Genomic DNA, 21,445 nt, shown 5'->3' on the forward strand with positions numbered 1-21,445 from the left:
ACTAAAACACCAGTGAAACATTTGTTTGCTGTCCTTTTGTTCAGGACAGTGGTGGCTGGGAAACAAAGACACACACAGATGAAGCTGGAATGAGTATCCTTATGCTACCAGGGAAGGAACAGCATCAGGAAATGAAATGCAAATGCTACTGTTGGTTACTGAAATACAGCAAAGCCCCAGCCAGGTGGTTTCCTGACTGTGACAGGAAAGGTCACTTCAGTCTGAGGCTCTGCCTGTCACCAGTACTGTGTCACTCCCAGCACTTTTCAGTGGAGTCAGATAAGGTGAGGCTCTGCAACTCTTTTTAGGCAAAATCCGGTCCATTTCTTTAAAGAGACAATACAAGACACGCAATTTAGCTTAATTTTAAAAGGTTGCCCTTTATTTAGATGTGTGAAGACACTGTGTTATTTGCACTTAGAAAACATTTGCTCTCTAAACATTTAAATTTCCTCTTTCATTTTCTCAGAGGAAAAAAGAACATTAAAATTAGTGAAGCTAGGTCCCATGGGGATGGGTTTGTGCGTTGCTAGATTTGACCTGTTGGGTTAAGCATCTCTTCACTACAGGTGCTCTTGCTGTTTTGCTTTCAGTTCCTGATTATACCTATAGGAAAAAAAAAGAGCACAGGCTAAGGAAAGAATAGAAATACCAGTTACAATAACAGTGTTTTCCTAGCAATCTGTTCAGCTGAGGAGGTTTAAAATTACAATGGACTCGAGGGTGGAAACTTGGGATAGGACAGCTTAAATAATGTAGGAAGTTCCAAAGTAGCTAAGTTTGCCACATTCCTGGCCAACACTGAAGCCAGAAAACACCCAAAGCTTCTGTCAAGAAAAAAAAAAAAATATATAAAAAAGTTCAAAAAAAAAAAAGGATTCTTAGGCAGCTCCGCTTAAGAATCCTTTGATCCAGGTGGAACTGTCACAATTCAATGCTGCTCTAGCTGGACTGAAAATATTTAAAGCTTCACTCCGACTTAACTATAAAACTAATGACGTAGCAAAAATGTTCTGTAATGTTTAATGAATGTTTCAGTTCCTCTTGCCTGTTGCACAGACAGAGAGGCTGGCCTCATTTTTAAATTCCTGGTTAATGCTTAATTGTTGTACCCTTTTGAACACATACCTCCATATTCGCAAGAGCTGGGAGGCACCAGCACAGCCAACAAAGAAGTTCACAGCAAACAGACTCCAGTTTTTAGGAATAATAACTAGAGAGTAGCGTGACCAAATAAGGCCTGTTGAATAAAATGGAAAGTTTAAAGATCTTTAAGCCTTTAAAGTGAAATACTCAGACATTTCCCTAAGTTTGGAGGCAGAATCATGGGCCAGTTGAAGTAAACAAAATTTACAACTTCATATTACAGACAGCTGCTTTTCTTCTAACTACCTCTTTCTCAGTGAAAAGTGCAACAAATGCCAGTGGGATGCCTACAGGTATGTACTGCATTTTTCCAAAATAGCTACAGTAAGGTCAGTCATAGTCTGAATATCAAAGAAAGATCCTCTGTACTCTGCAGCAGCCTAGACCTTAACTCTCCAGCACAGTTGCAGGTAGTTGTATTTTGCTTTATATCCAGCTTGCTGCACTAGATTGGAAATTACAGAATCCATCAATCAAGAAAGGCTTATACAAAACTTATGCAAAATGCACAGCACTGTATCAGATACCAAACTAAAGTCTGGGGAACCCTTTCAGACAGGGAAAGCATTGGAACAGGCTGCCAAGGGAAGTGGTGGAGCACCATCCCTTGAGGTGTTTATAAGATGTGTAGACATGTCATGTAGAGACATGTTTTAGTGCTGGACTAGGAAGTGTTGGGTCAATGGTTGGACTCCATGATCTTTAAAGTCTTTTCCAGCCTAAATGATTCTATGATTACAGAATATTGTTTCTGCCAGTGTGAAATTTTTTGGGAGGCAACAGTGCAGTTGTCCATGTGCCACTGCTTCCAACTTCTTGTAGTGCTTGGAAATTCTTTCCTCATATATTAGTGTAATTACTCTACTGTTCTTAAATCCTTCAAAGTCTGTTCTTAAAAAGTCATTATATCCTGGACTGACTTCAAAATTACTTGATCTGAAGCAAAAGAAGTCACTTACTGCACTGAGTGGTATCACAATAACTTAAGGGATGACACTCATGTCCTAACATGTAGCAACTTGCTCTGAACTATTCCAAATAGTAGGACACATGTAGAAAACTGTTACACAATTACAGAACTTTAACTGATTTAATAACAAGTATAAGTGTGTCCTAGAATTATCATCCAACAGTAATAGTGAGAGCTAGCATGTCACAGTTAGGGCTTTCTGTAGAAGTGGATTAGTACTGATGGAGGATTCAGAGGGTGCTGTGCAAAAACATGGACTAAGTGTGGCTTTACCTGTGGCCATCAGTACTGCAGACTGTGCTGTGCTGAGCTTTTCTGCTGGTCTGGCCATGTCAGCAAGTCCAGCACCCACCAAACCCTGCAAAGAGAAATTCAGTGAGCACCAGTCCAGGACCTCCTGTAACAGATGGAGACCTTTCCAAGGGGAAGCTGCTTCACAGCTCAGTGCTTATCCTACATTATGCAGAAGATGGGATGCATTATATGAGCAATTAGACTCTGGGAGACACCACCCACTTTCAGTCCCTTGTAGTAGGAAAAAGAACAGTTATGGCAGCTATAACTGGGTGGCAGTAAAATCCCAGCCATTGGCAGTTTTGTATTAATTCAAGAAGAAGGTTAATTTAAACACAGCTGCTCAAGAAAGCAGCTGGAAAAAACCCACCCTGGTTTTCATGCAACAAGTAGGGACTTATTAAATTAAGGGCCTTCTTCCCACAGGTCAGCTAAGATATTGCTGGCAAAGATGACCCCATAGAGTCTTCATTCAGCTTCATCTGAAGGAATAAAGGTGCTTCTTTTTTAATATAATTTCAGCAGAAGTAGAAAACTTCCAGGTGAATTGAGGAATAGCTTGGTTGAGCTACCTGACATTTGTAGCAAACATACTGCCTGGTTTGTTTGTTGTGTTATGCCCTCTACTGGAAATCCAATCTCATGTTCCTGTCACATGAGTTCACACAAAAAAACCCGAACAAAACAAAACCAAAACCCATAAGTAAGACAATCCTAATGCTTCTAATTCCCTGACTGCCACCCGGGACTTGGCACAGAATTGCTGCCTGTGTGCTTGGGCTCAGGAGGGTGTTGCCAGGGAGAACCTCTGAGGAAGGGGAAGGTTAACCATGGTTCCTGCAGCTCCAGACAACTGACAAAGAAACCAAGATATAGCTTAGAGCATCACGTGTTGCCTGTGGCCTATAAAAAGCTGGAGTTCACCATGGCAAAATGACAAACCAGCTGGCAATGGCGAGAGCAGGTTACATCCCTGCTTGCTATCAAACAGGGAGCTCAAACCATTGTGGGTTTAGAGATCACTTGTGTTATCTGTACCAATGCAACACCTCGGAGGAGTAGAGTGAAATAGGAGGAGGCATTTGCATCACCTGTGCACAAACATAGCCCAGGGGTGTTGCCAAGTGGGAAGCAGAACCTCACAGGAGGCAGAGCAGCACTGATAGCCTCAGTGGCAGCTGCCTTTGTCTTTTATATCAAGACTGCCTTGCACTCTGACATGCTTTACCCTGCCTTCAAGCTATGAGGCTTAGGAATTGGCTTGCTTAAGATACTGCTCAAACTCCTCGGTCTCAGAAGAAATAAATGCTTTAATAGGTTTGCATTATGCCAGCTCCTGCCCACCTTGAGCAACAGTTGGTGTTTCACAAGAGAAAGCCTTTGTTAAACTTTCAGTGCAAAGTCCAATTTTTCCACAAAGCATTCTCTCCACTCTCTATCCCCTGTGAGTTGTGCTATATGTTACTAAGGCTAATTTTGTTCCTCCCCATATGCTAAAAATTAGAGCCTCAGTATTAACCTGTCTGCAGGCTCAGGTGTCTGCTGGGAAACCCTTGCTTGCTCAGTGTGTTGCACAGATTGCCCTGGGCTTGACACCCAGACACCAGCTGGCATCTTGTACTTACCCATTTCATAACAGGTGCCCAGAAAAACACTGTTTTGGGACCTGAGGGAGGAGGGGAGAAAAGAACTTAAATTATTCAGTAAGATGTGGTTGTTTTAATACCCATAGTAAGTTTGAGTTATTTTGGTTTTGGGGCTTTTTTATAACCTACACCCCAAAAATCTATCAGTAGGCAAAGGAGGATTATGGGGGAAGAGGATGAAATCTCCAAAAAGAAGGAAGAAAAACCAATGAATGGGACATGGGAAAAAACAACTTTCTTACAAACACATATAACTTTCAGTGGTGCTAAAATAGCAACTGGTTGGTTAAAACAAAGCCCTGTAAAACCACACCTACAGCCATGCCAGAAATCATTAATCTGGGACTTCTCCAAGTTTTAGACGAGAGACCACAATCCAAAGTCCCAAACCCCCTGGGAGACAGTCAGGACACTTTCCAATTTCATCAAAAAACATTAATGTTTAGGTCACTGCTCATCATTCTGATAACATGGAGGACAAAGCCAAGTTTTCACTCTAATATATTACATAGGAGTAACCACCATGACTTTGGTTACTTGCTTTTTATGAGAGCTATTTTTTCACTGACAATTCAGCCTTTAAAAGACCTTGCAGTAACTACTTGTACTTCCAGTTTTAACCACCCTCAAGTTTAAAACTATGACTAGAGAAACAACTGGCTTGGCAGCCTTGCATAAAGCCCTCTTTAACCCACCCCGCTTGTGATCAAGTTTCAAACTGCATTTAATAACTACAAGCACATTACTTTTGTCTAATATTATTGAATATATGTCACTTAATATTCATCCTATAAAGATACAAACTTCAGCTGCTGTCAGTGTCAGGCTGCAAATACAGCTTGTTATAAATCAGTCTTGCAGAGGCCCCAAGGAAGTAGCTTTAATTACTAACATTTATTTTATTCTAAAACACAAATTCAGATTTGGAGTACTAGAGGCTGTGGGGTGAGTATACATTATTAAACTGACATTCCCTGAATAACTAGCAGAGTTTTCAAGAAGACTGACATTAATTTTTATTAATGATAATAAATATTTCAAACTGCTGACTGCAGAACTAAGAAACAATTGGAGGCAGGGAAGGTACCAAGCCAAGTCTGTAATTAGGTAAGACTGCTGAACACCTCTCCTGGAGGCATTCCAGCAAGCACCCAGCCATGGCAAGCTCTTTCCAGCTCCTGACATCCAGAATTTTTCAAGGATGAATTTGACAGCAGCACGTAAGAGCAGAGGGATACCAGTGGCTAATCTGGGTATCATGTCTGTGATCAATTTATAGAAGTTATGACTTATATTAAATATAAGAAGTCTCTGTGCTGAAAACTAGAGTTTAGGCAGGCAAAGTCAACCAAAGAGGCCAAAAGGGAGGGAAGACAAACTCAGCCCATGCTTTCCCATGGCAGCCTGGGGAAGTTGGTGTGCCAGGCCCTCCACTGTCCTCCAGCAATGCCAGCCAAAGAAACAGTTTCCAACAGGCATCAGTTTTTTCACTGGAAGCTTGCTTTATGCCAGAAAAGAAAGCACGTTCTTCATGTCTCACAAGTGATTTATAATTTCATTACAATGACACTTATATTCCTGAATTAGACTAGAGATTTAAATGTCACCAGAGATAAAAAAGAGCCTTTCATATTTAACCTACTTTTTTTCTGCAGTCAAGAGTAACATCTTTTACATAACTCCCACAGACACACCTTCAAGACATTTAAGGCTAAAATAGAAGTTGCAGGTTTTTTTCTATAACTGCTTGTGCTGCAACTTCTCTCACACCATCAGTATGGATTTATGACAGATGTGTATATATGTGTGTATATATGTATACACAAACACACACACACAGAGAACCCCTAAAAATTGATTTATTAATTACAACATTACAGTGATGACGGGCAACATCGGCAGTTCTGTAAAGTGAAAGCACTGCAAGAGAACTTCCAAAACCTTATCCAATTACCACAACTGCTCTGGTAAAGAAGGAACAGAGACATTCCCAGTGCTGGCTGTGCTTTGTATCCAATAAAAGCACCTGGAAACTGCCACATTTCACACAGGTGGAATGTGTCTCTCAGTGTCCAGACACACTGTCTCTTTATATATAAAAACAATACATTAACGTTAAATATATTGGGCTAGTGAATTCAGTACAAATCAAACAGTTTGAGAACTGCAGTTTTCATTCCTTGTGACTTCTTCAGAGCAACAATTTTCCTTCCAAGAAAGGGCCATTGTAAGAGGACAGAACAACTGACTGAAAACTTCAGTCCACTTTAACAGTGCATATTCCATGTAGGTGAAGAGTCAAGGATGCCACAAAGCAGTGGCGACAGCAGCCTATGGAATGCCAGGATTTTATCGGGCTCTCCTTTTAACCACCGACGCAATTTGTTTACATGACAAACACCACCTAAGTGGCACTGAAGGAGATCGTTTTACAGGAGGTTGCTCCCTAATAACACGAACCCCCATGTTTGCTCACAGAACGGTAACTGCGGGTCAGGTGAGGGGAGCTCATTGCGGGGAAATTCTTTACCCACAGGAGCCCGCCAGCGAATTCACCAAGGGCACGAGTTGCCTTTGGTAGAGCTGTGGGTTTCGGCAGGAAGGTAATAAAGCCAAAGGCTGCCTGAGTTGACCAGGGCACATTGAATGCTCAGCCACCCTCTCGGCGCTCTGCCCCATCCCTCGGCGGTGTCCCGGGCCGGCTGGATGGGGCTCTGAGTAACCTGCTCTGCTGGAAGGTGTGCCCGCGGCAGCGAGTGGGAAATGGATCATCTTTACTATTCTTTCCAACCCAAACCATTCCGTAGCTCTATGATTTCTCCAGCACATCCTCTGTAAGAAGTGGCTGCCGAGGCCTCCAGGCCCTTTACACCGATGACATCCCATGGGTCGGTTCTGGCAGCCCCCCGACCCCGCGGCACGGTGACAGTGACACCGGGGCATCCACCCCGCCTGGAGCCACCCGTGCGGTGCCCGACTGCCTTACTCTCCCTTCACAAACGCAGTAAATTCCCCGGTACGGAGCAGGACTCCGCTCCAGGGCCGCTTGCCCGTGCCAGAAGCACCGTCACTGCGTTACCGCGGCCCCGCTCCCGCCCCGCACCCGTTGGGAGCACATCGCCCCCCGCCCTCCCCGCGGGCCCAACCGGGGCCAAGGTGACCCCCGCCCCGTTACCCGCTGGGTGGTTGTAGAAAGGCCGGAATCGCGGCGGCAGCATGAGCTCGATGCGGTCGAGCATGCGGTGGTAGGAGGCGCGGAGCCCCGCGACGGAGGACGCCATGGCGAGGGACGGGGCGAGCGGGGCCGAGCGGGGAGCGAGGGGCGAGCGGGGAGCGAGCGGGGAGCGAGCGGGGGCCGCGGTCCGTCCGCCCGTCCTTCCTGCCTCCGCCCGGGCCCCGCCCACCGGACACACCCACCGGCCGGCCCGCGCGCTGATTGGCCAACGCCGCCCGGGGTGAGAGGGGCAGGAGAGGTTCGCGCTGCGCTATTGGCTGCGCGCGGCGGCTCCGCCCCCTGAGGCGAGCCGGCGCGCGCCCGCCGCCCTCGAGAAGGGCACTGGTGCCCGGCTCAGAGATGGCCGCCGCCGCTCTCCCGTCCCCCTCAAGATGGCAGCCGCGGCGGGACCCTGCGCCGCGAGCAACGGGCCCAAACCCAAGATGGCCGCCCGGCGGCTTCACATCGCTTCACGGGAGAGGGCCGGTTCGTACCCGGCGGGGCCCGGCGCGCTGACGCCACCCGCCACGCCCGCGACGCGGCCTCCCCTCAGCCGGGGCGGGGCGACGTCACCGGCTCGCGCGAGACTCCCGTTAGTCTCGCGGCCCCGCGCCCCCTCCCTCGCGGTGGGCGTGGCCCCCTCGGCCGGGGGTGGGCGTGGCCCCGCGCGCGGTGGGCGTGGCCCGGACCCGCCGCGCCGCTGGCTCGCGGTCGGTACCTCGGCGCGAGGCGGGCGCGGCGCTCGCGCGCGGGGCCCGCTCGGCGGTTCCCATGGTGATCGCGCGCGCCCGGCCGGTCCCGGCGCACCCCCCCGCCCGCGCGGGGCCATGTCCCGCGGGCGCTGCCCGCACCTGCTGTGGGACGTGCGGAAGCGGACCCTGGGGCTGGAGGAGCCCGGCCTGCTGCGGAGGCACTACCTCGGTAAGGGCGAGCGGGCGGGAGGTGGCGCGGGCCGGGTCCGGCCGGCCTTGGCGCCCCACCGAGTGGGGAGGGGGCCGGGCGCCCCTTCAGGCGCCGCCGCTGTCCCGCGGCTCCGAAGTTTCCTGCGCCCCTCGTGAGGCGGCGGCACCTTCCCCTCATGCACCCGCCGTCCCTCCGCGCCCTCGGCGCTGCTCCGGGACACCCCGCGCCGTCGCTCCGCTCTCCCGGGGCGCTCCAGGAGCGCTGCCCCGCTGCCGCCCCGTCCCTCTGGGCTGCTCCCGGCCCGCCAGGCCCCCCGCTCCGCTCCCTCCCTCGGTACCCCGCTCCCTCCCTCGGCGCGCCGCTCCGCTCGCCGCCCCCCTCGCTTCCCGGAGGAACTGTTGCACGCCGACGTGCAGCCGGGAAGTTGGGCGGCGGCTCGAAATAGCCCCGCTGTCGGCGTTCCGTGCCGGGCCGGGCAGGGTCGGGATTGAGCGGCGCTGAGCCGCCGGGGCTGGGAACAAAGCCCGCAAACGCCTCCGGGAGCATGGCGCGGCCGCTGTCCGGGCAGCCCCCAGGCGCTGCCGGCTCTGGGAGAAGCCGAGCCGCTGGAACGCGCCGATCCGGCCGCGCTTTGTGTCCCCGAGTGCCACCGCGGGTCCCCGCAGTGCCCCAGCCCGGGCTGCCCTCGCCTCCGCACCCGACCAGATAGTCTCACTTTGCAACTTGAAGCCAGCGCCACTTGTAGTCTGCGAGGCCGCAGGGAGGTTTTTGTGGCGTGGAGGAACTATTGGTGTTCTTTGTCACGGCGCAGGTTCTGCAAAAAACGTTAGCAAAAAAATATTTTTAAAAAATCAGTAGTTCTTCACGTGTATTTGGAGGTGTGGCGATCCAGCGTAGCGGCACGGTGGATTCTGGGGCTCTCGTTGGGTCGGGAACGCTTTCTTTTGTGCTCGAGTGGCAAAACAATTCCTGCCTTGGAGTGCAAACCTCGAGTACTCGAGCTGGAGCTTGATTTACAGCATTGTAAAACGTGTGTCGCTCTGTGCCTCCCAGGCTTTCCCGGCTCTGCTCGGTGGGAATGGCTTGTCGTTTGGGTTTTTTCCCTGGTGGAATTTAAGGTGGGATATCACATTTCCGAGCCTAAATCGGTAGTTTTCTGCCTGTAGTCCTTCAGCACTCAGTAATCCACAGAAGGCTAATCGAGGAAATTAAGGTTATTGCTGGTAGGTTTGCAGCGATTACAGAGGGGTGTGTGTGTGGATGTGCAGCCCATAAACGCACGTTAGTTCCCTGGAAAGAAATGCTGAGTCCTAAAATTAAAAACGTCTGAAAACTAACAATTTAGCTGCTTTTGACTTTGGTTTTATCTCAAGCTCTGCTTGGCCAAGCCTTAGTTGAGGATTGTCCTGAATTTTAGTGATCAGTCTTTCTGACTGGATTTTTTTTTTGTCTGCTCCAGTTGGAGCAGAAGAGCTCAATGTTAAAATTAGGACTGTAGTGTGCAGATTCTGAAAAAGCACCTTCTTTTTGAAGAAGGCTTTTTTTTTTCCTTCTGCTTTTACATATTTCTGTCTCTGATAGTTGAAGTACTTAGACTTGATCGATAGAAATCATCTTCCAAGATGACTTTTCTGGATGCTGCTCCAATAAAATGCATATAACTTTAGTTAAAAACCCCTCAGGTGCCTTGGTTAAGATCTCATATTTACTGTTTTTCCTTTAACCTAAACAGTTGCCTTCTAGCCTTGAAAAAATAGGACCTGGGAGAGCCTTCCCTTGGAATTGATGTTGAGATCTGCATTGGTGGTGGCAAGAGATGCTCAGTCCTTACTGACTCCTGCTTTTCACAAAGGGGTTGGTGCAGGGTGTGCTTATCTTGTGGAGCCACTGCACTTTTACCCATGATGGTGTTTATGGCCTCAATACCTCACTGATTTGACTGCTGGTCAGGTGTGGTTGCTCGTGTGCTCCATTCCCCAGACAGCAGCCTGTTGTGCCTTTTTGTGTGCAGGTCAGGGTGGATGTGGGTCTTTCCTCTGGCAGACTTCAGCAGCTCTATGTAGGAGCTTTGGGTTTTGGCCCTTCTGGTCAAGACTGCAGTGGTCAGGTTGTTGTTGGTTGTTGCTGATCTAATCTGCACGGGGAAGTAAGGCTTCTTCCTATTTAACAGTCTGGCATACAGAGCAAATGCAGGTCAAGCATTTAATTTTAACTTAAGAAGAGTACTGGGAGACTCGCAGCATTGTCTATGTGCATTTTTTGCTTTTTGTCTGGCATTTTTGTTAGGGTGGATTTTTTTGTAAATTTGTCTGAACAGGCAGTAGTTTATATATCTCTTCGTTGTGTGCTGCTCTTTTTCAGCCACCAAATCAAAGGAAAAGCATTATAGCAAGTCCATAAGTAGCAATGCAGTTCGCAGTGTGTTGGAAGATGTGTCTGTGTGAATGGTACTTGCCTACTGAGCCCTTCATTGGGATGGTTGTGTTATGCTACAGTGTAAAATATCAGAAACATTGACAGCAACCATGTTTTGAAGGAAGACATCTGAGAACTAATTGCTGTTTCCTATTTACTCAGTGCTTCAGTTTCATGTGAACTGGCAATCAAGTGGCACTCTATAAATAGCCTCTCTCAGCTTCTGAAAACAGCTGCTCCAGGAAGGATCTGTGTAATGTACCTTTCCATGCAGATAGCTCACCCCTGGAATTTATGGCCTTGCAAAGCTCTGTCTGATTTCGATTTTGCAAGATCCCTAAATAATTGCTCTGAAGGCCAGTCAGTTGTGGTCAGAGTTGCAGAGGAACAGCTCATGGAGATGGGGCAGTATGTGTGCCCTGGGATGTGTCCTTCAGATGTTATCCCTTGGTAAGAGCTCCTGCTGGGATGAGAGAGGGAAGATGTGGGTCTCAGCAATGGATCTGTTAACTGCATTTCCTTCAGCATTTGTAGGCTAATTAGTCTCAATTTCAGACAGTGCTTGTATTTGAAGTCTCCAGAGGAAGCCAGGCCTGGGGGAGGCTGTCAGTAACTCTTTTCTTTGATTCAGTTTCAGCATCCTCTTAGCCTGGTGCTGGTGGGAGGAGTCCTGCTGCTGGATCACAGATGGAAATTTAGTTTCAGCCTGCTTTCAGTAGCACATCGCAGTGCTTTCACCCTGGAAAACATTGGTGCAAACCGTGGTATCCAAGTTAAATTCTGCTTTGAGGCTGGCAAGTGTAATTACTCAGGATACTTTCACAAGAATCTCCAGGTCTTGCAGTTTTGTAGCATTGTGCCAATGTTTCAGGGAGCAGTGAACAAACCTGTTCTGGTGGCAGGCAGAGTGTTCTGTGCCAGCACAATGATGACCTCTGTGTGGATTAAAATACAGCATGTAATTATTTGACTAGAGAAATGGCAGCATGGGTTTCTTGCAAGGAAGAGGGATCCATAATTCCTCTGAAGTGTTTAATGTTGTGGGTTTATTTGCTTTTCTGTGAAAGGTCTTGCTGTTGAGAATGGCTGTGCTTAGGCAGGAGGAAGAATGAAGACTTTTCCTTTTTATTTTTGTTTGTTTCGAGGTTTTTGTTTGGTTGGTTTATTTTTGCTATCTGGCATAGCAGATTATCCAGGGAAAGCCTCTCAGTCTAAAAGGAGAAGGAACTGATGCTGCCTTTTAGCTTAGAGTGGCTGTTGGAAGTTGTGGTGTTTGATAAAATGGAAGCAAATATCAAAATAATCAGTTCTCCCTAATCTCTGATGTCTTCGTGCAGATACTGTTTTCTGAAATCTTTCCTTCTTATCCTTTTCAGCTTAACATATATCTTAGAGATAGCATTATGTTGCTTTCCTGTGAGCTTTCACTCCCTCCTTTTTAAAGATTATTTCATATCCTACTAAGTTTTTATCATCCTGGTTTTTAAGATTTGGGAAAAGTTTGAAGTCTGCAAAGAACTCACTGTAAGGAAACCAGTAGTTAGTTTCATTGTGATCAAATCTTGTAAAGCTTCATACTAAAAAGAGATTTGTGTACATTTATGTAGGTAGGGAGAACTTACCGAACTCCTTAGGTTTCAAAAAATGAACCACAGTAACCCCAGAACTAATTAGAGTTTTGGAGTTAGTTGATTGCCCTGCTCCATGAGTAGGGTTGAAAACCAGAGAAGAATAGCAATTAAAACTGATTTGTTTTGATACTGAATGCCTTCCATTTATATCAGTTTATAAAACTAGTGGTTTGTTGAAGGTGGATAGAATTGGGTGCTGCTGTTGAACATTTGCTGCTTGCTAAAATACATTGCCCAGAGTTCTAGAGTGAACTGAGTTCCCTAAAATATTGTAAACTTTCATTCTGTCTTTTGCTTTTCTTGGACAAACAAACAAACCAAACCTAGCAGGATGGAAACTAGATTGCTGGGGACAACAACCAAAAAGAGAGGCATTATTTTCCCCAGTTTTTGCTCCAGTTATATTTTAACATGTGGTATCTTGGTCTCTGAAAACAATGTGGAATAAGAAGGGTCAGACAGCTTTAACATGATCAACTTTGTGGCTGATGTTCTTGGAGAAGGTCAGAGTATTTAAGCAGCCTTTCTTCTTAAATTCTTTCCATAATACTTTTGATGTTTAGTTTTTTGGGGTTTTTTTTCAGGTACACTCTTACATTTCATGTCCTACACCTCTGGAATTAATTTTTTTTTCCAACATGGGTTAAAAAAACTCATCTGTCACAGCTAAATTCCAGAATTGGTAGAGGTGTTTTGTGTTATTTTTTCTTCAAGTCTAGCATATTACTGCTGCTTGAAAAAGAGGCATTATAAATGAACCTGATTGTCTTATTATGAGAACACAGTTCTGTAGTGATATATTCTATCACACACCAAATACTTTGTGAAACTGGACTAACTGAAGGTTTTAGAAAGATGTAAGTGAACTCCCCAGATTTTTTTCATTAGAGATGTTTCCTGATTAATAGAGATAGGCAGAGGCTGAGTTGAATTTCATGGTGTAATGAATGAGTTAGAGGAAAATCCACCTGTGAAGCAGTTTTTATGTGCTCAGTCTAATGTTGGAAGGAGGCAGGAAGCATGAGGAAAGCAGGAAATTTGGTGTGGTCATTGGATTTTCACTGGTTGTATAGAAAAGTTCAAGATGCATAAGAGCATTGCAGAAAAGGGATGTAAGTTTTTAATTGAAAAAAACCAAGAGACAGGACAGTGAACAGGTATTGCCTTAAATTGGATATGTTTGGAGTTTTTTCCCCTTGTTAATAAAAGCAAGGCTTAGTGACTACAGTCCTTAAAAAATTACAATTGGGCAGTTGAAAGAACAATGTGGCATCGAGACCTGTTGATAACAAATTGAATGTAGAGGAGTTTAATAAAGAGACTGTGTCTGAAATGAATTCCCTGATACTATCTCATTTAAGTTGGTGCCAAGGAACAGAAAGGCATTGTATGTATGTCTAAAACAGCTTTTAGGAAAAGATGTTAGGGGTTATCCTAGAATACAAGATTAATGTTTTTTTTGTTTTTTTCCCTACTTCAAAGTAAATCAGCTCAGATAATAAAGACAACCATTTTAAAGGCTTTAATGTCAGTAAAGGATAATAAAATCACAGTGTAACAGAATCATCTGGACAAAACAACAAATAAAAATGCTGGCTGGTTATAATTTGGTACACAGCAGAAAACCAGAAAGAGATGTGAGCTGGGAGGCAGGATTAAGGTTAGATGGGTATTTCTGTGGCCTGAGTGCTGAATGCTTAGTTTTAATTTCAGTCTAATCAGCCTTCTGTTATCTTTGGGATTATTTCACTGGTAGAGTGGAGGACAGGAGCCACTTGGACCTGCAAGTGGTACAGCCATGTAGCATTAACCTGGGTAAATTTGATAGCTTGTTTTGCTGTTACCTTAGAAATCTTTGCTTGTGGTTAGTATCACTGACCTTTTTTCAGTTACATCTTTCCCATGTGTTTTGTAGTTTAATTATGGTTTATGTTGCTGCTTCTTTCTCCACAGTGATGTCCCATTTTGCTTCCACCCAGTGATTATGTGTTGGTGATAATTTTTGTGTATGTTCTTTTAAAAAAAATTATGCACAGGGTCTGGGATTACTTGGTACCTTCTGTCACTCTGTCCTAAAATAAGAGAATAATTTCTAATGTTTGTTTTAAGGGTGCTGGGGATTGACAATAGTACAGCTTCTGGTTTTTTATGTGCCAGCACCAGTTAGTGGAAAACTGCAGACACTTATGGATCACATCATGTTCTTCAGTGGGATTACTTTGCAGAAACCTGTTTTCTTGTTTTTGCCTTTCCTCTTTAATTTTTTTAATGCTACTGCCTATATCAGAAGTTATCAATGAACCTATGAGAAGTTATCAATGAACCAGTTATCAATGAACTGAGTTTTGATGTTTTAATTTTTTAAACCACCAACTTTTTTGCTGCTGTTGTATTTTGACATATGACTTGAAATGGAAGGTGGATTTCTGGCATTATATTTGGCTAGCAAGAAATGATGAAAAATTGGTATAACTTTCAGATTGTTGATTTTCTGTCCTTCAGAAATTCAAGAGGCCTTTTAACTTACCTGCAGTTTTGTCAGCATTTCTTGAAATGGGCTGAACTATGCAGATGTATTTTTTGATTTTAAGGGATTAACCTTATGTGTAATATCTGTGATTAAGAGAACATTAATCATGTGTATTAATGGCTGCCAGGAAGTATGAGTGCATGTAAGTGGGTTGTAGTCCCAAGGCTTTGCATGTATTACAATAATTTGAATTATACTCAGTCTTAGGATGCAAATGTATTTGTTTTATATCCTTTGGAGCCTCAGTGTTCTCCTGCAGACAGCTGGAAACTGCAGACATTTGTATGTACTTCTAATATATTTTAATTTTTGATTGCAATATTTCATAGAATTTACATTATGTGCTTTTAAAGACTGTCTTTGTACAGGGAATGTGTTTGCTTTGTAAATAACTGCCTGTGCCTTGATACTGAGTGTTTCAGACAGCTTCGTGGTTAAGTTGTACCTTGATCTTCTAATAATGAGCTTTGGATACATGAAAGCTGTCTCTTGCTGCAGAAGCAAGTCGTGTACAGCATGTACTGGATTTGTATTTCAGGATGAGGCAGTGATGTGAGAGATCCTTTAGATCTCTTGCCTTTATTTATTTATTTTAATTTTTTTCCCCTGTAGCTTTCTTCCAGTTGGATTGCTTCCATGAACTGCATTAGGGCAGACCATTAAACCTGTCTGTGTTCAGTCACTTCCAAGATGTTGCACTGCAACTCTGTGAGTTCTTGTGACTTTGCATGTGATTCCTGATCTTCTATCCTTGAGTGTCCCCAAAATAGTCTAGTGGGATATAACTGATCATGTATCAAGAACCTGTTGACACTTGAGACCAGTCCTGTTCTAGCAGTAGGGAAAAGGACCAGTTCAGACACAAACCATGCCAGCCTTCAAACAAAGCTGGATTTTTCACTGTTCCAGTGCAAGTCTTGGCATTTTCATGTCTTTGGGGCTTAGTGAGTTGCTGATTCAGATGTGTCCCAAATGCTTTAGTGTGTATTGAATCATTAAATATTGAATGCGAATATCATGAGATGAAATCTGAGTCACGTCAGTGAATTTTAATATCCCCTTATTTTCCTCATTTTGTTCTTCAAGGATTTGCAGGCTTTCCTCCTGGAAAATTGAATGTATCATTAGTGCTGACTGCTCTCTATTGAGAAGAAAGGATGAAGATGAGAATCTGTCCCTTCTCTTCCCTGAGAACTTCATGTATTCTGAACCATCAGTGTTTGTTCAATCCTTTTTGAACTACTGAAAGTTCACCAATATTAAAAAAACTATTTAAATTAAGCTATTAAACCACACCCACCTCTTTATTTAGGTTGCATGGCTTTGTCATTATTGTAGCGTGTTCCTGTTATTTACCTTTCTAGGAAATGAGGAAAAAACTGGTTCCTTTTTAATCTGGTTTTATTTTAGAAACACTGTTATGTCCTGAAAATTCTCTCCAGTAAAAAAAGTCTTTGGAGTTAAACAGGGGTTTTTATTTTCTAGGATGAATACATATGGTTGAATGCCGCAAGCAATGTAATTTTTGAAAGTAAGGGGTTTTTCCCTGATTTGTTTTCAAACACCCAGTTACAATTTAACCTATATCAGTACAGTTAACTTCATAGTCATCTGCTGTCAAGACTCAGCTTTCTACTTGAGCTCAACTTTTGATGTAATCTGTCTAATCCTGGGCTGTTTGCTGGTGTTGACATCTGTAATCTTACGGGGTAATGACCTGTGTCTGTTAGGGTGTTTCTATATCTATTTCCATGTTCCCCCAAACAAACCCAGCAGTGTACAATTCCTATACTGCCCAGGATTAAATGGTGTGTTTAATCAGCCAGGTGTGCAGAATGTTCAATGCCTTAATTCAGTTACACCCTGTCCAAGTGCTCAGTTTCACTTGTGGCAAAGGCAGGCCCTGGGGTATTTTGCTAGAAGACATGTCTGTAGATATGCTGGTAAGCTTCTGTATAATCACTTCTTAATCTGTTTAAAAATGAGTATCGAGTTAGCTTAAACAACTTTAAATAGTCGGCTTTGATTTAGCCTGGAACCTTTGTGTGGAATTGCTGGGATTAGTCCTGCTGGCTGAGCAGGAGAAGCAGCAGCCTCTGGAAGGTAATGGCAGCAGCAGGGCACACACCTCCTCAGCTGAAAGAAAGAGGATATTCCTGCTAGGAATGTGCTTTTCTTAAAAGCAGAGTTTTCTTTCCTTCTCCTAGTGGTTCTGCATGCTCCAGTATTCATTTTGCCTGTGTGCTTGGAGGTGAGAGACCCTTGTTCTGCTATGAGCAATTTTAACTTCTGCACTGGGGTGGAGCAACACCCCGTTTCAGCTTCTTAGACATCATCTTTTCTTGTTAGAAACTAGAGCTCTTAATTAACCTTGGGTGTTACAGATCACTAGTACTGGAGAGCATAAAGCAGAGTACCTGATGTGTATTTCCCCAAGTGTTGTTAAGGATTATCTGGGTTATTATGTTGATACCATTTTTATAAGAAAATATTCAGTGTTGCTGTCCTCATAACAGTTTCAGATGAAGACTTTCCAAAGTCAAAGGAAAGCATTTCCAAATACATGTTGAAACCTATGGTAATGCTGTTTACTCCAACTTGCAACAATCTGCATAATACTTCTTTTTGCCTTCAGTTAATAGAAGCCTCCTTTGATTTTACTTCGGGGAAGAAAGCAGGGCACAAGTGTATTTTTCTTGATCTGATGACTGTTATTTTTGTGTTGGTATCTGTTTTAAAATTTCAAGATGTTTCTTTGGGAGACATATTTTAGTGCTGGTGCAGAAAACAGCAAAAGCTTTTGCATGTAGTTAATCCTACATACAGTTAATCACTTAAGCTATTTCAGATAGTTTTCTGTTGAGAGGAGTAAGGTGGTACGTGTTATCCTTCATATAATAGAAAGATTGAGCTTGTCTTAGTTTTATCACATTAATTTTGTCCCTGTCTCAGTATAAATTAAAATATTTGTGACATAATGTAAAGATTTCAAGTGCCTTTTGTCTCAGTGAGTAGTTTGTATTTGATCATTGGACTACTTTAAAGGTTTGAATAGATATCAAAATTGCTGAAAATTGTCATTTTTTTTCTTCCTGTTCACAAAACTTCACTTGCAATCGGTGGCAAGAGCAACACAGAAGGCTTTAGTATGGGCAGTGTAAGGGGAAGTGTAAGGATATCTGTCACAATATGGTGTACTTGTGAATGATATCCACTCAGCAGCAGTCAGTCCAGCACAGATAAAGTGCCTTCTCTGAGAAAGGTACTTGTACTTTATCCCACATTTTTGCCACTGAGAATACCTTAAATGCTTGATATCAGTGCACCTGAGTTTTATGTGTTAAGTATCTTTCAGGCATAAACCATGGCAAATATCAAACAGAAATTAAACACATTGGTTTAAAGCTCAAATGCTTGTAACCTTACCAGTTATGGGGCCCAATGGAAGCTTGTATTTGGGAGTGGATACTGAAAGTATCCAAAAGATGTTTAAAAGTTAGTTACAGCCATAGTTACTAATGCAAACACATCTTATCCGTGCTGTTACCTGTAACCTATTCTTGCAGATTCAGTAGAGGCAAACCTAAACAGAAATGTTTTCCAAAATGCATATTTATTACCCTATAAGGTATAACATTGTCATGCTACTTTTTTTTTCTATTTTTTTAAACATCAGCAGATCTCTTTTTGTGTGGTTTTTTTTCTGAGATGAGACTCTGTATTAATACACTCACCATGAAACATTGCAGGCTCACTGATTTGTAATTGAGGGCACAGTGTCCTGTCTTTTGTAGTTTCTGTCTTGGTGTTATAGTATCTGAAACTTTTGCGTCTCTTAACACATAAAGCTCATTACTTAATCCTGTTTTAGGATTTGAGCACAGCCTGATTAGCACCAGGTTGTTTGATGCTGGGTATTCAGTGGCAAAGCTTTACGTATTCAGGTGCCAAGAAAGTCTCTTTATAGACAAAACATTTTGTGTTTTCTTTATAGTGTTCACACTTTGAAGCTTTGTGATGTATTATTAAGAACAGAGAACAATTTGAGTTACCTGTTTTCAACTTAAACCATAATGAAGTAGTTGATCATAGTCTCTTGAAATGTAGTCTTTTAAACATTGGCAGAACCAAGAGTTAAAATTTTTGGGCATTTTTACAGTAGTGTGGAAGAGTAAAGAAATATAACACAGGGCCTTATTCAAAGGACTGGAGGTCACACCAGTGGGTTTGGTTTCTGTCAGTACTGCTGGTTCACTCTTTCCTTTGATAAATGGCTTGAGTTTCCAGTGTCACAGTTTCAATGACTATAAAATGGGGCCTACACAGCTAGCAAATGATTTTTATGATTTTAAGTAATCTTCAAGATTTTTAGCTTACCTTGACGAGAGCTAATTCAGTGCATGTTGTGTACAGTCCTGTTTCCTGTCTGGTGTATGGAGAATTCTGGTTGCTGGAAAAACCGAGTGTTGAGACATGGATTAAAAGTTACATCATGCAGAGTTTGATGGAGTTGATCCAGCAAAATAAGCTCTATACAAATGGAGTTACTTCAGAAATCCCTAAACTCTACCCTGGAAAACCAAGAGAAGTTTTGAAACACACTCAGAGTGCAGGATAATGTGTGCTCTGCATTGGGAACAGATGCTGGCTCCATTTCAGCTTTAAACTAGGGCATTCCAAATGTCACAGCGAGCCAGCGCTGAGGGACTTGGCCTTGCAAAGAGCCAGCTTGATATAAATGAGTGTTCATTTGATAAATGTGGGCTATTATTGAATAAGGCTTGTCTTTTAACATCTCATACCATGTTGGTGCTGCTTTGCATCAAAGTTTAGTTGTATTTTTGTGGAGCACAAGTGTGCTTTAAAGCTAAACCTTCATCATGAAACGATCTGTACTTCAGTGGGAAATTCTGGAGCACAGTTTTAAATACACAAAGCTTTTGCACGCTTGGAGCATTTAACTTGTCTGCTGTCATCAGTTCTGAAGCAGCTCTGACTAAGTTGCTTACAGAAGAAAGGTATGTGTCTCTCTGCCAAAACAGGCATAGAGAAAGGACCTGATCAGCAATTCCTAAACTGGGGATTGTGACCTAAATGGTGTCATAACGACTCTGAGTGGGGAGTCCAGGGGATGCTGTTGTATTTTGGTATTGCTCCCTGAAGTGAGACTAGAGCTCTGCAAATGTGCCCAGACACCCAGGTTGGGTAATTCTCCAGGTGCAAGTTGCAAGGCAGCATTTGGTTTGACCTTGTGCACAGTGGATGTTTTGAAGAAATAAAGTTACAAGGAAGCAGCTGCAGCTTCTCTTTCACCTGCTTTCCCATAGTGAAATTCATGTTATGAACTACTCAAGGTGGTGCTTCTTTCATACATAGAATGGGGCCTTGGCAATGATCCCCTAGTCTCCAGCTTAATATAAACTAAAAAAATTGACCACTGCACTGAGAGTTTCACTGTACCTTGACACTTCAGTAGTGCATGATGTTTGGTGAAAATGGGTAGATGGATAAAAACTGACAATACTATTGATCCTTGTACTGAGAGTGGCACTGAACCTTGAGGCTTCACTTGGTGCATAAAGTCTAGTGAAAACGGGGAGGGTGGAGCATTAGCTTGACAGCTTTCCAAATTTCAGCTATGTAAACACTTCACAGAGAGCTCATCACAGCCATTTGACATTTAATGAGGCTTTTTTTTTGTTTTGCTTTATCGTATTCTTGTTGATAATTTCACCTTAGCAGTTTTGAAACAAAGCCCACGTGTGTTCTGCTGTCCAGTGAGATAACCTGGGTGATGACAGCTTGATCACTTGATCTGTGTCCTGGGCCTTATTTGAATATAGGAAACCATATATTGAAGCACCCTCACAGAATTAAATTATTACATTTCTAGTGGTACTACATAGTTAAAGGGAAAAACAAACAGTTTCTGTCTTGAGAGCCTGTACTCAGTATTGGAGGGGGAAAAGCCTAAACATGACAGAAGTCTTGATGCTGATGTTGTAAGAAAAAAGTACTTTGTAGGGTTTTCTTAAAAGCTTGGGTGTCCTCCATAATTTTAGCTGAAAGGGGATCCAGGAGGGGGCTGCCTTCATTGGAAGGTGAAGGGAAGAGGCAGCCTTTGGATTAGATGAATGGGAACTAAGGATTTTTGTCACCTGTGAGAGTAGAGCCCTGGACATGGAGAATCTGACTGTTAGAAAAGTCTAGCATTAAGAGCTGAGATTCACCTGAACAATAAAAATAAAACAAACCAAGAGGTATTGTTTTTAAATTTTTTTGATGTCATAAAAATGGATCAGTGAAAAAAAATATTCAAGTGACAAATATCAGAAGCCTCTAATCCTTACTGCTGAGCTTTTTTCTCAAACCAAGTGAGCCTGTGGGAATCATTGCTGAAGGACAAAAACCACAAATTCTCTGACTGCTCGGCTTTTAACAAGAGCAAATGCAGAGGTAGTATTTTCTTCAGATCAGTTTATTCAAGTACTTCAGTTTCTCACTTTAGAGTGAAAACACCACTTAGGATCTGGTGGTTCTTGTTTTGAATGATCAGATAATCTAGAAACAACCCATTCAGTTGTCTTACTGTGTTTAGTTCTTAATCAAATAAGAGGGGGTTTGGAGGCAAAACTGGGTTTTTTTGAAAACAATTTTAACTGTTTTCTCCCTTGCCCCCTTTTTCCTTTAGGGAAT

General features: G+C 43.5%; 2 protein-coding genes and 1 long non-coding RNA gene across 12 annotated transcripts in view; 2 read left to right on the forward strand and 1 right to left on the reverse strand.

The window, feature by feature from the left end:
• Positions 1-360: 360 nt before the first annotated feature.
• On the reverse strand, positions 361-7,472 carry MPC2 (mitochondrial pyruvate carrier 2). Its single transcript, XM_085076827.1, has 5 exons — positions 7,232-7,472; positions 4,036-4,076; positions 2,390-2,474; positions 1,129-1,240; positions 361-606 (listed from the first exon to the last, which is right to left on the reverse strand). Exons 1-5 carry the CDS (start codon positions 7,335-7,337, stop codon positions 564-566), a joined length of 387 nt encoding a protein of 128 aa, XP_084932953.1. The 5' UTR covers positions 7,338-7,472; the 3' UTR covers positions 361-563.
• Positions 7,473-7,949: 477 nt separating this feature from the next.
• The window catches only part of DCAF6 (DDB1 and CUL4 associated factor 6), a 75,259-nt gene continuing 61,763 nt past the window's right edge, over positions 7,950-21,445 (forward strand). For 4 of the 10 annotated variants that reach the window (XM_085076395.1, XM_085076405.1, XM_085076413.1 and 1 more), the window contains exon 1: positions 7,950-8,191. In XM_085076395.1, the coding sequence (XP_084932521.1) occupies positions 8,098-8,191 (94 nt within the window). In that variant the 5' untranslated portion in view covers positions 7,950-8,097. The remainder of the gene's footprint in view (positions 8,192-21,445) is intronic. The other 6 variants (XM_085076421.1, XM_085076448.1, XM_085076465.1 and 3 more) reach the window with 3 other exon arrangements.
• LOC146445573 (uncharacterized) lies at positions 10,570-16,056 on the forward strand. The gene is made up of 3 exons (XR_014855451.1): positions 10,570-11,038; positions 15,362-15,457; positions 15,836-16,056. It is a non-coding gene; the product is annotated as an uncharacterized LOC146445573 (long non-coding RNA).

Source organism: Lichenostomus cassidix, chromosome 1 (assembly GCF_008360975.1).
Source record: "Lichenostomus cassidix isolate B80296 chromosome 1, HeHo_3.0, whole genome shotgun sequence".
Lineage (NCBI taxonomy): Eukaryota > Metazoa > Chordata > Aves > Passeriformes > Meliphagidae > Lichenostomus > Lichenostomus cassidix.